We start from the raw sequence: 17,254 nt of genomic DNA, 5'->3' as shown, positions 1-17,254 counted from the left end.
AAAACAAGAGGTTCAAAGAAGCTTGGGTTCGCCTCCTCCGCGATGTCGGAGTATCTAAAGCATACGTCGAAGACCTGCCCGACGACGAAGAATATGAAGAAGAAGATCCTGCTAAGGAAAAGGCGTTCTATATAGAAATGCCAGAAAATAGGAATAAAATAATTTGATAATTTTATAATAACGTGGTGCCGCATCAAATATTCAGTGCTTATCAATTATGTATCATAACTGACTGAGAGAATTGCCGTTTATTCTTCAATTTCCATTGCAACTTACAGTCACGTATTTAAAACACGATACACTTCGTTGTTGCTTAAGATGTAAATTACGTTAAAAAAAATTTCCTGTAACTTGAGTTTCATTATCCCCTATGTATGAACAGGTAATGTTGTATGTATATATGGTGATATGTAATAATTTGAAACAATATACATTACTAACAAACAAGCTGACGGATCACAGACAATAAATCGTCTTTCATCCTGTTAAAACGTCAAAACTGTTGAATGATCTACAAACTTTCAGTGTGAGAATTGAAAAAACATACCCTGAATGTGGTGGCACATATAGCGAGGCGGAGGCAGTAATAAAAAAAGTAGAGAATGTGTTTAATGTGGATCATGAAAAATCAGATTAAAAACTGTAATGCACACACACACAGTATATATATATATATATATATATATATATATATATATATATTATATAATATTTATAATTATAGAAAATATCGGAAAGCAAATGGAGTGAAACTGCATAAAAAATGATAATACATAGGTCTAGTATAATGATTTATGGTATGACAATGAAACTACAGCATATATATCTAAAGGATTATGTCGATTTAAGAGTAAAGCTCTAAGAAAAATATTAGGAGTCGGGTGGCAGGACAAAGTTAGTAATGATTCCACAGGGTAAGTTACGGAAGTTCCATCTGCAGATAATAATGAAAGGGACATGGAGATGTCTTGAACAGGTCTTCGCGCAACCCTTGGGGAAACCAAGGTCTAGTAGACCTTGGGAGAAAGAGTGCATGATAGTGTTAGCTCGGCTTCAAAGGAAATCAGATGGACTGAAAAACCTAGACCTCCCTGGATGAGAGCTCTGAGAAGGGAGGCTGGAGATGAGAGATTTGCGATCATATATATATATATATATATATATATATATATATATATATATATATATATATATATATATATATATATATATATATGTTTGCATGTATGTCTTTTCCATTTGGAGAATGAGGCATGAAGTATCCACCTTCTGACATCTAGTATGTTTTTTTTGGGGGGGGATGAGCTCCATGGCCATCTTCAACCCAGTTACAGCCAACCACAGGTGACCAAGAAGGCTACAGCCCCACAGCTTCTCGGCAAATTACTAGGGATGAGGTCTCTGATCCAAGCAGACGCTGAAAGCTATACATACATACATACATACATACATATATATATATATATATATATATATATATATATATATATATATATATATTCGCAATGAGTGAAAAAGTACAACAGTGCTAGTTCGACAAAGATGTTGTGGCTGAAGTACAAGTTGTAAGAGTGAATGGAAAGGGCTGAAACTGAAAGATAATCTTTAGATGAGTAGCTGAACCTGTGACTGGCTTTTCTGGGAGAACGTGGTTGCAGTAAGTAATCTGAATAAAAGGATAGCTGACAGAGATGTTGGTAGATATGGAATCCCTGGAGTAAATAAGAAAGTTTAGTGGGAGTGTGTTTGGAAAGAGGCTTTATTGCTGGAAATGCAGAACTTCCAATGTATTATGTTTTAGTATAGAGTATATGCAAGGGTAGGTTAATGGGTGTAGTGCTGAGAATGGGAGTGGTTAGAGGTATACCTGACTATTATTTAAGTGAAACAAAAGTCAAGATAAATATATATAAGTTATTATTACAAGCAACCCTAGTTGAAAAAGCAGAATACTATCAGGCCATGGGGACCCACTAGAGAAAACAGCCCGGTACAGTAAAAGAAACTAAGAAGTAAAGAATAAATTATAAAAGAGGAACACCAAAGCAAAATAAATAAGTAACAGAGTACAGTATAATGAATAAGTTCAATAACAAATAAAATTATGATGTAAGACTCTTGTCAGTCTGCCCATCAAAAATCATTCGCATCAAGTTTGAACTTCTGGGGTTACAATGGTTCAAATACATGATTAAGATTATTGTTCCACAAAGTGGCCACCACAGCAGGAACAAACTTTCTACAGAACTGCTTGAAACTGAGCGTAGTACAGTCTAGGAAGATCTGAATGAAAAGGATTTTCAAAAGATTCAAAAACTTCATACAGAAATAAAGACGAAAGCTCAGGGTCTACGATCTTTACTCTCAACTCTTCCTGCGAGATCTTCTTATATTCCCTAAAATGAGCTCTGGAACCGCCAACAAACACGAAAGAGGAACTTTTACCATCTTGCATTTCAGCTGGGATGATGAGAAGGCAGCCAACGATGGTATCATCTTAATCAGGGCTGCAACACATGAAAACATAAAAGCGGTTAACCCGGCCCCAAACCCTTACGACTTGGATCTCATGGCACTCACACTCATATCAGTTATTATGAGAAACTGGGAACTTATTCCTGATAGCATAGCGAAATTCCCATTCCGTATGAATGGCATCACGTTCAAGATGTATTGGTTTCTTGAAGCTTGTGATGAAGAGCTTAGACGAGTTCCTCATTTGACAAACCAAAGTTTCTGTACATTAATACAACACCATACTTTCTAGATGCAAATGCCAGTTCACAGCAGTTAGATAGTTGCTGCCTTTTTCTGATAGTATGGGTGCAGGTCCGAATTCCTTTTACGGGCTTCAGAATTACTTCATATTCTTGCATTTGGATCTAAGGCTTTGTAGTGACAAGCATATCCAAAAGTGTGAAGAATTCGAGGAGTTACGAGGGCATTGTGGTTATTACAATTACATAAGTATCTAGTAAAAAGTGACCAGCAGGTTACACACACACACACACACACACACACACACACACACACACACATATATATATATATATATATATATATATATATACATATATATATATATATACACACATACATACGAGATATACATATAATATATAATAATTATAATCTACTTGTCACTTTTTACTAGATACTTATGTAATTGTAATAAGCACAATGTCCTCTTAATTCCTCGAATTCGTCACACTTTTGGATATGCTTGTCACTACAAAGCCTTAGATCCAAATGCAAGAGTATGAAGTAATTCTGAAGCCCGTAAACAGCAGCGTAGCTGGCATTCCATCATTGCCGGGGCCTTGATATTTTTGGGGGGAGCCAAAGGAAATTACACAAAACTAATGTACCAATTCTGTAATTAGTAAAATATACTATTCTCGAATGTATATATCCGTGTGAATGAAAGAAAATAATAGTATTAGAAATTAGTAAACCTGTATTTAAATTTATAGAGCTCAATTTTCAATTATTTTTCAATTACTATATGCAAATGCATCAAATACTGTAAAGGTTAAGGTTTAGCTACAAAGGGAATTTCAACGGGGGGGGGGGGGGGTGGATCTGACGGGGGAGGGGGCATGGCACCCCCATAGCAAAGCCACTGCCCGTACAAGGAATTCAAACCCGCATCCATATATCAGAGCGAGGTCACGTTGCCGACTTCTAAGGAAGGGTGACTCTTGAGAAAAAAGCAGCAACTATTTAACTGCCGAATCGTCAATAAGCCTTATGCAGCAAACCTCGACAACTTTAACTGGTTCATGCACCTTCACAGAAAGCTCACCAGCTGTGCGCTGAACCCCCTGTGCCCAGTGCGTCATTCATTACCAACTCGCAAGCATCCACACACACACACATACACACTTATAGTTATGATGAAATATAAACTATACACAGAGGTTATAAAAGAGTTGCAAAGACATATAAACAAGAAAAACACTATATCTCAATACTACAGAGCAAGGCGAAATAAATGCACAAAACGACATAAGGCAGGGGATATAATGGATCAACCATATTCTTCCTACTAGTAACTTACGTGATTACTGAATAGCTAAAAAATACAATGGCAGGATTCAGGAATGAAATACTAAGAATCCTGGCATTGCTCTATGCCGATAATGGATTGATCCTAGTATTTATTTGGAAGAAATAATAAAAGCCATAAAAAAAGTCTTATAGAAACAGCTAGTGAATGTGGCCTAAATATTAACATGGATAACAGTTTATTAATATTCAGTTACTGGTACATTATGGACGACTGGAAAACACGCAGTATATTGAGGGCATAAAAATAGTTAAGCAGACAAAATCCCTAGGTGGAACAATCAATAACACAGAAGACTGCTTCAGAAAAAACGAAAAACGGTCCAAATCACGGCAAAAAAAAAAAAAAAATAGCAAACATAGCCAGTTCATCATTAGTAAAAGTTGCAGCATAGCGATGGTAGGCCTAAGCAAAAATAGATAATCAATTTTACAAAGCTATACCGAATGCACTAAGGTACATATCAAGTTGTGTATTAAGATCTGAAATAGGGGCTTCCACATGCCACTCAAGGGATATGAGGAATAAACTATTCTATCTTAAGCACCCCCTTTAGAGTGGCGGGAATATGCTCCTATGTGAAACAACATTAGACCCGTATGAAAATAGAAACAACCTCCTTGGATTGTGCAAATGGAGTATAAGAAGGATTCAGACTAAAATTTAAACAAGACTGAATGGATTAATTGATAGGAATTTAAAGAGCTGATACGAGATTAAGACAAAAAAACGAGAAGGAAAGAGAAATATATGAAAAATAAACACTGAAAATCTATATACAGAAAATTCAAGGAAAATCGTGTTAGGAAACTTGGTTTGATAATGCTGAAAAACTATCCCGATTAGCAGCAACACATTAAACACGCTAGAACTAAATGACAGGAAAAGATTAAGGGGGGGATACGAAATGCTTATGTTATAAAGAGGTAATTGAAAACCTGGGGCATTTCCTGCTTTATTGCCAAGAATACAAAAATGTTAGCAGCAGATAGAGATTCGTGCACCAGCTATATCAGGAAAATAAGAAGACAGCATCTTACTATTACGGAATCTGTCTAAAGAGGAATTGAAAACAGGAAACAATTTATCGAAAACATAATACCACTAAAAAAGAAGACAGGCAAAACAAAACGACCACGGGAGCCGTTTCATACACTATTCCCGTTCTCTATTACTACTACTACGGTCTACCCACGACAAGCACGTTCGAACACCCTTCCGACCGTATGCTGACATTAGTCGGTCTTAATTTACATAGTTTATGTCACTGAAGTTATCCACCGAACTATATAATTATATTTGTATTTGACAAATACAAAAATAAATGACTCTGGATGTAATTCATAGAAAGGGTATCTTTGAGTCGTTTACAATAAGACCAAACGAACGTTTCACAAATGTTTACAAAATCCTTTGGGTCTGCTTTGCGTAGATCGTTGGACCCCAGGGCTACCCAGTGCACTAAAAGAATCCATGATGTTATAACCTAAACTGCCAACGAAGGATTAAACTTAAAATCTTGAAATAGACAATAAAATGCGCTTTAAAACGCCAAAATATCTAATAGGCCTTACAGCCTTCGGTTCATTTGTTGGTGGTGTCACTTTGTTCAAGTAAGTACAGCACTATATTAATTTGGTATTATAGTGAATGGTCTGTTAAACCGGTAATAGTATTGTGTAATCTATAAGACAAGGGTTATCTCAGCCAAAAGATATGACAAATAATCGTATGATGCATTAATATTTCCTCTATATGCGTGAACAACAAAGGCTAGGGCTATTTTTTCAGGCTGTTTTATGCGTTTCTGCATTAGCCTGTGGGTGCAAACCATTTATTTCTCCCCAGCCCCTACCTATTCATATATAATCCCGGGGACCCCAGTGGGAAAGTGGGTATTTTGGGGCGTATGGGAAGTTATAACAGTTGAAATGCATAAACAGGAAGGCTCTAAAATACACAAACCACAAGGTAAGCCAGCACGAAAACATACATGGTTCCTGTTTATAGTATTAGGTATATATCACAAAATAAATTATGATGAACAACTATGACCCAAGACCAATAACAGGGATGCACCCTACCCTTATCTTCCTTAACCTAACCTAGAGCACTCAGTCCTAGGCCTATGTAACTGGGAAAAGGGGGAACCCAATCTGACCTGGAGCACTATAACTCAAAAAGATTAAATTACAGGGATACTACCTAACCTAACTGTACCTTTTCTTACCTAACCTGATATAGAATGCTGGGTCTTGCCTGACTGGGGCAGCATAGCTTCCTTTAATTCATCCCCCTCCTCCCCTTCCAGCCCAACCTGATCTAGTGCTAAAAATCACAAAAGTGAAATATAGATATTCATAGCAATGTAACCTGGCTCCCTGGTTGAGTTCATATTGCCCCAAGACGGTTAAGCAGGATATGTCACCCTGAGATAGGTTATGTTAATATAAGCTAGTTAGGCTAGTTTCATTCATACAGTTTTCCCATGATCATTTGGCTAGTAATAGTATTAAACATCCATAAAGTTGAAGTCAGGATTTCAAGTCTAACACATATTACCTCATGGCAAAAATAGACTAATAATACTCCTCTAACATTTTGAAATATGCGAATGAACCCCTGGCTTCAGATGGTTACTTTACTGTACTGTAAGGTATTGGTAATGTCAGTCAGTATTTAGTTTACTCAAGTTAAATATTTTAGCCTACTTACCCAGCAAACAGCTCAACATTATTTTGATTTTCCCCAACATTATTTTAAATGCATAGCCCTAGATACGATTGACTGTTAGGGTGCAACAAAAGATAAGTACAAATTATTTAACTATATTTTTGGGATTCCCCTGTATATACTGTATTACAAAGCAAAAGATTTATATCATACTACTAAATATTTCCCTTCACTAGCAAATTTTAATGGCATGAAGTTCCCCCCATCCTAAATCCATGTTAGTACAGTACACTGCAACAGTATTAAAATCTGCTTTTATGCTTACCCATTATTATGTTACATTTTTTCATTTTTTCTGTTAAGGTACTCCTTGTTGCCCAGAAATAAATTATGTAAGCGGCCTGGTGAAGAGCATCTAATGAAATGGTTCCTTTGCACACTGCTTTTAAGTGCATGACCTTTTATTCACCATATATAGGTAATTAAATTTTAGGTCCCTTTTGGATACCCAAATCAAATACTGTATGCTGAATGGTGAGAATTTCTCATCTTTCACTTGAGTGCAGTAGACACTCCATGGTGATGATTCCAGTAAAATGCATTAGTGATAATTGTTAATAATTCTTATTTACTGTCTTCTTATTTTTTTTATTAAGTATGTTAAGTACAGTATATGGTTTATAATTGCAATACTGTACTCTGTATTTTACTGATGTTAGTGTGTTTACCTTTTTGTTTCTGAAATTCTTTCACAATACTGCCTATTTTGCTCTACATTAGTTTCAGGAAATATATAAACGTGAATCAGATATTAAAGGTCAAATTTAATTCAATGTTATGGTTAAAATTTGTACACAAAATATAACACAAACTTCAAAAATATTTCAATAAAAGAAAGTTTCTTTCTTCAGGGAAGTTCTGGGTGGCAGTAACTTCAGTGGACAAGAAAGACTGGATGGTAAAACTGTCATTGTTACTGGTGCCAACACAGGTATTGGTAAAGAGACAGCAAGAGAGATGGCAAAACGAGGTGCCAAAGTTATTCTAGCATGCCGAGATATGAATAAATGTGCCGAGGTAAATTCTTACTGCATTTGCATTGCAATAATTTTATATTCTGTAAATGTAATAAAATATGGTACTGTATATTTTTTGCATAAAATGAGTTCATAATTACTTATCAGTATTTCTGTCAAAACTTGGAAAAGTGATTACAGCAAAGTATGGTGGATTTTACATCTCTGCTCCAAAGGGACAAAGATTGTTCATCACCTTTTTTATTACTTGTTGTAGAACAGTACTCATAGTCAATAAAATTACAAACATGAACCAAAGACAATTATAGTCAATAAAATTACAAACATGAACCAAAGACAATTCTATTCTTTGATCTGTATTTAATAAAAGTTTTACTTGTGAAGGAAGACCTCTCTACATGTTTCAGTAGAACAAATATAGCATGAGCAATATTTTCTGAGTTTTTATCCAAAGTTGTGCATAGCAGGAGGGATGAAGCTTTATTTATTTATTTTTTTTTTTTGTCTAAATAGGTTTCAGTGATGAGTGTTGGTTTAATTTGGCAGACTGGTATTCACTTCATTACAAATGAAATGGTTAAAGCTTTGTTTTTCCTTTTCAAGTCACATTTTCTTGTGACACTTTCCTACTATCATTTCAACTGTCTTCTTTAAATCCATATTGTTTTGGTTGTCTTCATGTTGTGCCCATAACAGGGCGTCAGTGGATTTGAGTTTACAGCGCTTGTAGCTATTATTCTTTGCTCAGCTTTACAAATTATTTTAGGTTTCTACTGGTTTTCAACGCTGTGGGAAAGGAATTTTTTTTTTTTTTTTTGGTCCAGAATCCCTCATTTCAACCAAGTGTTTTGGCAAATGACTTAAGTAATAATATAATATCTGTATTTCCAGATTCTAAGAGTAACACGGAGAGAGATACATACTCCTATTATTTTGCCGATTTTAATTCTAATGTAGCAATTTTTTTTTCTCACAAATTTTATCTACATGATTCAGAATGTTGAATCATACTTTTTATTTCACATTTCTTATATGCATAGGTCATAAATGTTGTTTGTCAGGGTTTTAATAATCTCAACATATTTTCCAGCAATTATCAATGTATTGACTGAGACACTATTATTATTCCCTGATATGATTTAGCAAGTTACTGTATATCTTGTTTCTTTGAACACTTCTGTTGATGTATTATCTAGAAAACAATTGACTGACTCTTTATGGTTGCTTCCATCACCCATACATATAGTTCTTGGAAGTGGTCAAAGTATTTTTCTATTTAAAAACTTTATTCTTTAAAACAAGCAAATATTCTGTGAAAATTAATTAATACTGGAAAGTTCTATAACAATATGTGATCCTTCAATTAGCCTTATGAGGGGTGTGAAAATTTTTTTTCTTTATATATTGCAATGATAAAATTTTCACCCAGGATGGATGCTCAATATACTAAGGGTTCGATCAACCACACATATGGTTCTTGTAAGTCACTAAATTACTTTTATTTAAAAACTTTACAGACACCACTCTACTTACAAACGAGTTACGTTCTGGAAGGCTGTTTGTATGCTGAATTGTTTGCAAGTTGGTTACTGTACTCTTCATGCCTAGTTGAGTACAGTATGATATAAAAGCAATACAGTACTGTACATTTTTTCATCCTAAAACACAATACACTGTACATACAGTACTGTATGTACAGAATAGGCACACAAAACAAAATATGAACTAATGGGTGCCAAAGGGGAGCGCTTTGAACACAATTTTAATTTGCAATCCCGTTTGTTTGTATCTCTGAATGTTTGTAAGTTGAATGTTCATAAGTAAGGTGGTGTCTGTATTCTCAGAAACATGCAAATATTCTGTGAAAATGAATTAATACTGGAAAGTTCTGTAATAATATGTGATCCTTCAGTTAGCGTATGATGGGTGTGAGAGATTTTTCATTCATATCTTGAAAGGATAAAATTTTCACCAAGGATGGATGCTTGATATACTAAGGGAGTAGATTAATTTGCAACTAGCCTATGAGTCACCTGAATATACAAATAACGCTTGGTGTCTTAAGGACTGTCATGTGACATGAAACTTTTCACTTTCTTGACCATGATGGCTACTAGCATTTAACAATTAGAGGAGGCTTGCTACCTATCCTTACCCTCCCAGTCCTAAGTACTTTACTGCATATCCAAAATGATCATAGTATGGATTTGCTAACGTGTGTACTGAAGTAAGAAATGAAAACTGAAATGTGAAAAACTAAGTTGAACAGTCTTGTGGAAATAAAGGGAGTAGGTTAAAATTAAAAAGCTAAAATTCACTATAGCTAGGGACCAAACCAAAGCTACACAATCTTGTTTTCTTTTAGTATGTAATATATAAAGCATTGTTCTGGTATAAAATATATACCATGTTGTTAATGTAGCTGTCAAATGTACTTGATAATAAATAAATATTACTCTCTTCATTACAGGCAAGAAAAGACATTGCTTGGGATACCCAGAACAAATTAGTACGATGCATGAAATGTGACTTAGCATCACAGGACTCTATCAGGGAGTTTGTGCAAAATTTTAATGCAAGTGAGTAATCAGTTAACGTCATTGACTGGCAATTTTTCCTTGATTAACAAGGAATTTCTGGTTGGCAGAGTGCAGTATTTTCATTAGTAATCTAGTGTGACACAGTGGTTGAAAAATATTCCTTAAAACATTTCCATTATTCAGGCTGATAGATAAACTATACAGTACTCCTCTTAAGCTTGGAAACTGTTGCACCTATACTCAGTTTTTTTTACTGAGACGCATTTGCACCCACTCGCAGCGGTGCCCTTTTAGCTCGGAAAAGTTTCTTGCTAGCTGATTGGTTGCAAGTATTTTGTCCAAATAGCATCAATGTTTTCAAATAATTGCCAAGTAATGTGAATTGAAACTTATTTACTAACTTAAATTTCTCCCCCAGATATATGTTTTGTCAATAAATAATGTTAACGAATAAAGAGGTTATAAAGTATGGTGAAGGTAAGTCTAAATTTAATAACATCACCCGCTGAAGTCAACGACAGGAGCTTGTTTTCAGATGCACGCTGCATAATTTGTTTACTTTTCACATATTTTGACACCAGTCGGGATAAATTACACTAAGCATAAGAAAAACATGTTATTATAAACTTTCTTTGAATTCCAGAATCTACAAAAAACATGGAATTAATAAAACTCGCTATTGGTGAAAACTTCCAGGGAGGTAAAAGGAACATCATGGCTTTAGATAAAATTTAGATCAAATTACCTAGATAGGTAGGCCTAGTTATTCATATGGTATCCACATGCCAGCAAATGTTGATGGGCAAAAAACTTTTCAGATACATATCATCTTTTATAGGCTTTTGTGCTGAAGCCTTTTGTTATATCATTATGATAAATATAATGATAAATATGAAGAGGCTATTTTTTCGCTAACATAATAATAATATACAGTACTTCCCTTATTATGGCTTTATTTCTTGCACACATTTCAAACTAGGCTAGACTATGTCTATGTACCTTACACCATTTTTTACAATTGCAATAAATTTTGCTTAACTCTTTAAGGTAAGGAGTAACAGTAAACAGTAGCTGATGCTTGATATAAGTTAGGCTAGGTTTATGTAGGCCTATGATGTAAGTCCGTAAAGAAAGAATTTGCTAATTTTGTCGTAAAGGTATAGATTCTATTAACAGCACTATTTTCGGTTTGAGGATACTGTAGTGTTCCATAAATTGCATAAAATCACAATTAAACAAATTCATAATTTCACAGAGTTACAACCGCGATACCCCTCCCTCTCCCTTCCATCCCCGCCTCGGTATTTGACAGTAAACACCTATAGCCTACTAATCCTTAAAATGTATATGTGTATAGTATGTTTTCTACTCAGTCACATATTCTTTTACTTCTCAAAATATCCACAGAAACTCGTGTTAACCTTATATGTGTCCTGAACAGAATGCAAAATAAGAAAATAAAGTTTTCTTATCTCGCATTGTCTGCTGTAACTTCCATGAAAGAGCAAGTTGTTAATTTCTGCAAAATTTATTTTTATTAGTGTGCACCTACAAAAAGAAGCACAGAAACGATTTAATTGCAGATATAGCCATTAAAGTAATCTCAATAACATAATACTGATTTCAACACTTACATAAACCACGAAAAAGCTGCAATGGCATAAATCAGGAAAATGCTGCAATGACAATCAGCTGATTCCTGCCAGGCTGCCACAGGCTGTTCCTTTTACCTCCCCGGAAGTTTTCACCAATAGCGAGTTTTATTAATTCCATGTTTTTCTAGATTCTGGTATTCAAAGAAAGTTTATAATAACATGTTTTTCTTATGCTTAGTGTAATTTATCTCAGTTGGTGTTAAAATATGTGAAAAGTAAACAAATTATGCAGCGTGCATCCGAAAACAAGCTCTTGTCGTTAACTTCAGCAGGTGTTGTTATTAAATTTAGACTTACCATCACAATACTTTATAATCTCTTTATTCGTTAACATTATTTATTGACAAAACATATATCTGAGGGAGAAATTTAGGTTAGTGAATAAGTTTCGATTCACATTACTTGGTAATTATTTGAAAACAATGATGCTATTCGGACAAAATACTTGCAACCAATCAGCTAGCAGGAAACTTTTCCGAGCTAAAAGGACACCCCTGCGAGTGAGTGCTAATGCGCCTCAGTAAAAAAAACTGTTTACATATTTTTTTATACAGTACCTTCCTAATAATCCACTTAGGCTGAGATGCTTCTTTTTTTTATAGAGGTAGCTGAAGGTTTCATTTGAATACTTTTTACGCATAAAGTGCTGTACTGCACTACCTTATTGAAAATTGATTTATTAGGAGTATGATGTGATGAAGCTCATAAGAGCATAAAAAATAACCACACCACATTTATAAATAATGAATTTTATATAATTAACTTACCAAGTAATTACAGGGTGTTTTGACATTAGAGCCCCCCTCCACAGCATAAACTAAAATTGATGTGGACAAAAACAAAAGTAATTCAGAACAGGTATTTATTTAAGTTTCTCTCTGAGTATTTAATATTTTGTGTGGCCTCCATCTGCCTGTACCACAGCCCGCATTCTTGAGGGGTATGATTTCAGCAAATTGCAGAAAAGCTGAGACTCAAACTCCATTTCCCTGAGCACTTCGGTCACCTCTCTTCACAGGTCGTCGAGGCTTGGTATACCATCATAGTTCACTGTGCGCGCTTCAACACGATCCTTTAAGATACTACCAATATTTTCACACACATTAAGGTCAGGGGAGCTACCTGGAAATTCACTTAGTGAGAAGAAATCGATACCACTGTTTCGAAGCAGCTCCTGTGTCTGAAGAGCCTTGAAGCATGGTGCCTTATCATGCAAAAATGTGACCTCTTCAACAGATAACACATTTTCAGGATCTTTGAGGAAAGGAAATACTCCACCAGTAATCACAGTTTTGTTCATGAAACTTACCCGTCAGATATATATATAGCTGTATTCTCCGAAGGTCCGACAGAATTTCAAATTTCGCGGCACACGCAGTGGCCGGTCAGGTGGTTAGTACCCATTCCCGCCGCTGGGAGGCGGGTATCAGGAACCATTCCCATTTTCCATTCAGATTTTCTCTGTCGCCGGTGTTGTCAACAACTGTTGTCTGCACCTCCGTCATAGGATTTGCTTTTTTCTAGATTACTGAGTATCTCATTGTCTTTTGGTATTTTGACTTTGGATCGGTAGATCGGCATACGCTTTTTTGACTTTTCTTTGGGTTTTGATTTAGATTATCATTATGTCTGGGTCTAGCTCTGCTAGTTACCGTGCGTGTGTGATGTCTGAATGTAAGGTGAGGTTGCCGAAAGCTGCGGTTGACCCTCACACTATTTGTTCTAACTGTAGGAAGCATATATGCATGTTGAATGATAGGTGTGATGAATGTGCTTCTTTGTCTGAAAATGAATGGAGAGCGTATGATAAATATGTGAGGAAGTTGGAGCGTGATCGACTGAGGAGGTCTTCCTCCAGGAGTGCTTCTCTTTGCGGAAGTGTTGATGTCGGCCCTAACTCCCCTGTACCTTTAGATCCTAACCCTGTGGTTTTGTCTCCTGCCCCTGAGATCGTGCCAGTGGAGACTAATATGCTTTCCGCTATGATGGAATCGATTCGTGCTTTAGAATCTAAAGTGTCAGCTCTCCAAGATAAGTGTTGTGAAGTGACTAGTGCCCCAGTGCAGTGGAGGGGGCGTCAGACCGGCCCCATCATGCCTCTAGGCCTGGACCTCTGCTGGACTCCCAGGACTCAGGAGAGAGCATGTCGAAAGCCGAAGGAGGGTGACGGGAACCCCACCGGTCTGGCGTCCCTTCGCAGGTCCTGAAGACGTTTCCCAGGCTGCCCAGGCTCGATCTCGTGTTCGGGTCCTGAAGGACTGCTTCTCGTCTTCTGACACGTCCTCCCACGCAGGGGTTGGAACCGTCAGATAGACTCTCGCCCTCTTAAGAGAAGCTTTAGGGAGGAGGACGCCACGCCCTCTCTCTCTACTCTGTGCTCCTCGCCAGAGTTTGTGGATGCGTTTCCCCGCAAAAGAAGTACCGGACGTCATCCCAAGAAGACGTTTTTGAGCGCCCAAGAGCTCTCCCTCCTCAAGAGAAGAGGATTAGGACGCCCCTCGTCCTTCTGCCTCTAGGTTCCGTGATTCTCCAGAGAGAGAGCGTCACCAACGAGGACCCTTATTGCCTCCATGCAGCAGCAACTCTCCTCGTTCATTGCAGAGAGAGTCCAGGTCCCGTCCTCGTCGGAAGGATGTTAGACTTCCAGTGAAGAGATCTAGGCGGTCTCCTTCTCCTGCTCCTCGTTCGTCACCTTCGCCTGCTTCGCCCGCTGTACTCGTGGAAGGAACCCTAGACTCGTCCCCAGAGGGTGTTGGGGAGGATCGCCTTGACGTCACCCCAGGACGCCCTCCCCCCTTCTCGTTCTAGACGCCATGTTCTCCATTTTGTTGATGACGCCGCCAGGCTTATGACATTCGTCATGCTGCCAGACGTGACGCCCGGCTGGGCGCTCAAGAAGCTCGCCATGCTGCCAGACGTGACGCCCGATGGACGCGTTTTTGACTCCCTTCAAGACGCTCCACCTGCCGTTGCTGTCGGCTCGTGTGGTTCCTGGTTCTCCAGCTGCTTTGCACGCCAGTTCCTCTTCCAAGCAGAGGTCCCTGCGGCGTGTTTCCTCTCCAACTTCTCTCTGCTCTTCCCCGCCCGATGTTGGAGATAGACTCAGGGTCTCGGAGTCTGAAGATGAGTTGAAGGATCAGTCCTCGCCGTCGGACTACCAGATCCTCGTCAAGCTGTTGAAGGAATTGTTTCCTGACAAGTTTCTGCCGGCAGTTCCTCTCTCCCCTCCTTCTCAACTGACTTCTTCTAAGTCTAGGAAAGCTCCGGGATTCCTGAAAATGACTAAATCGCTCTCCACTAAGCGGGCCTTCAAGAAAGTCCATTTGTGGATGGACTCCCGCAAGGCGCAAGAAAGTCTTCTTTAGCCTTCCCCCTTCAAGACTCTCGGGAAAAGCGGCGATGTGGTATGAGACCGGAGAAGACTTAGGCTTACGCCTTCCTTCCTCATCTAAGGGAGACTTCGCCGCCGTTGATTCGAGTAGGAGGGCTCATCTGTCGACGGCCAAGATTCCTGGACTCTTACGGAGATGGACCATCTTTTGAAGGGCCTTTTCAAGACGTTAGAAGTCTTCAACTTCCTTGACTGGTGTCTTGGAGCTTTGGACATTAAGTCTCGGAGTCAGGACTCGATCTCCTTGTCGGACCTTTTGAGCGTCTTGTCTTGTATGGACAAGGCGGTCCGAGATGGTTCTGACGAATTGGCCTCGCACTTTGCGACTGGAGTGCTCAAGAAGAGGTCTCTATTCTGCGGCTTCGCTACGAAGTCCGTCTCCTTGGCACAGAAAGGAGAACTGTTGTTTGCTCCCCTTTCCAATCATCTTTTCCCGGCTTCGTTGGTAAAGGACATCGCTGCAAGCTTACAAGAGAAGACCACACAGGACCTGTTGGCTCAGTCATCGGCGCCCTGCGGTTCCTGTGACCTCGACGACGTCAAACCGCAACTTTCTCCCAAGATGAAGAAGCCCTTTCGTGCCGGAGCATCCTCGAAGCCTTCTTCTCGAGGAAAGAACCTCTCGAGAGGTAAAGCCCTTGCTAGAGGTAGGGGCAAGAAGTGATGTGATTCTCCTCCAGATACCGGTGGGTGCCAGGCTTCTTGCGTTTTCCGAAGTCTGGAAAGTGAGAGGGCAGACAGTTGGTCCCTTTCGGTTTTAGAGAAAGGATACAAGATCCCTTTCCTTTCTCCCCTCCCTTAAGCCTTTCGCCCTTGGACCTCTCTCCGTCTACGGTCCAGGAAAACAAGAGATCCTATACGACCTGCTGCGGCAAATGCTCGTCAAGAGAGCAATAGAACAGGTCGAGACCTGAATTCCCGGGCTTCTACAACAGGTTGTTCCTGGTCCCGAAGCAGTCGGGAAGTTGGAGACCTGTGCTGGATGTCAGCAGCCTGAACCGCTTTCGTCGCGAAAGAAACTTTCAAGATGGAAACGGCGCGCAGTCTGTTCTAGGAGCCTTAAGACCTGGGGATTGGATGGTATCCTCGACCTTCAAGACGCTGCACTTCCATCGCACCGATACATCCTCAGTCAAGGAAGTTCCTGAGGTTCGTCTTGAGGGGAAAGGTGTATCAATTCAGAGCTCTTTGCTTTGGCCTGTCCACAGCTCCCATGATTTTCACCGTCATCATGCGGAATGTAGCAAGGTGGCTGCATCTGGCAGGCGTCGTGTGTCGCTCTACTTGGACGACTGGCTGATTCGAAAGGCCATCGAGGGAGAGGTGTCTGGAGGATCTTCAAGCAACTTTAAACCTGACGAAGGAACTCGGCCTGCTGGTCAACTTCGAAAAGTCACACCTGACTCCCAACGCAGTCCATCGTGTATCTGGGGATTCAGATGGACTCAGTGGCTTTTCGGGCTTTTCCGTCCCCGGAACGTCAACAGCTGTGCTACGAAAAAGTCCTGGCCTTCCTAGGGAAAGAAACCTGTTCGGTGAGGGAGTGGATGAGTCTGCTGGGGACCATTTCCTCACTGGAAAAGTTTGTTTTCCTAGGAGACTACATCTCAGGCCTCTTCAGTTCTTCCTGCAAGACAACTGGGAAGACAAGGAAAATCTCGAGTTGTCTCTCAAACTTTCCCTCGAAGTGAAGGAGCATCTCAGGTGGTGGTTGGATCCTCGAGGCTTTCAGAGGGCGTGTCTCTCAGCCTTCCGAACCCCGACCTAGTGTTGTTCTCCGACGCGTCAATGTCGGGGTGGGGAGCAACACTGGGCAAGAGAGAAGTGTCAGGCATCTGGAGAGGGGAACAGGTGGCCTGGCATATCAATATGAAGGAATTGGGGGCGAT

The 17,254-nt window shown here is 39.0% G+C and overlaps 1 protein-coding gene across 3 annotated transcripts in view; it reads left to right on the top strand.

Moving 5' to 3' along the window:
* Positions 1-5,259: 5,259 nt before the first annotated feature.
* The window catches only part of LOC136838765 (retinol dehydrogenase 13-like), a 43,737-nt gene continuing 31,742 nt past the window's right edge, over positions 5,260-17,254 (top strand). The window contains exons 1-4 of one of the 3 annotated variants that reach the window (XM_067104268.1): positions 5,260-5,682; positions 7,106-7,220; positions 7,654-7,819; positions 10,250-10,358. In XM_067104268.1, coding sequence (XP_066960369.1) covers positions 7,760-7,819; positions 10,250-10,358 — 169 coding nt within the window. In that variant the 5' untranslated portion in view covers positions 5,260-5,682; positions 7,106-7,220; positions 7,654-7,759. The remainder of the gene's footprint in view (positions 5,683-7,105; positions 7,221-7,653; positions 7,820-10,249; positions 10,359-17,254) is intronic. The other 2 variants (XM_067104267.1, XM_067104266.1) reach the window with 2 other exon arrangements.

The sequence above is a fragment of the Macrobrachium rosenbergii genome, chromosome 5 (genome assembly GCF_040412425.1).
Source record: "Macrobrachium rosenbergii isolate ZJJX-2024 chromosome 5, ASM4041242v1, whole genome shotgun sequence".
Taxonomy (NCBI): domain Eukaryota; kingdom Metazoa; phylum Arthropoda; class Malacostraca; order Decapoda; family Palaemonidae; genus Macrobrachium; species Macrobrachium rosenbergii.
The sequence above is the reverse complement of the archived record's forward strand: the minus strand, read 5'-3'. Positions and strand labels throughout refer to the sequence as shown.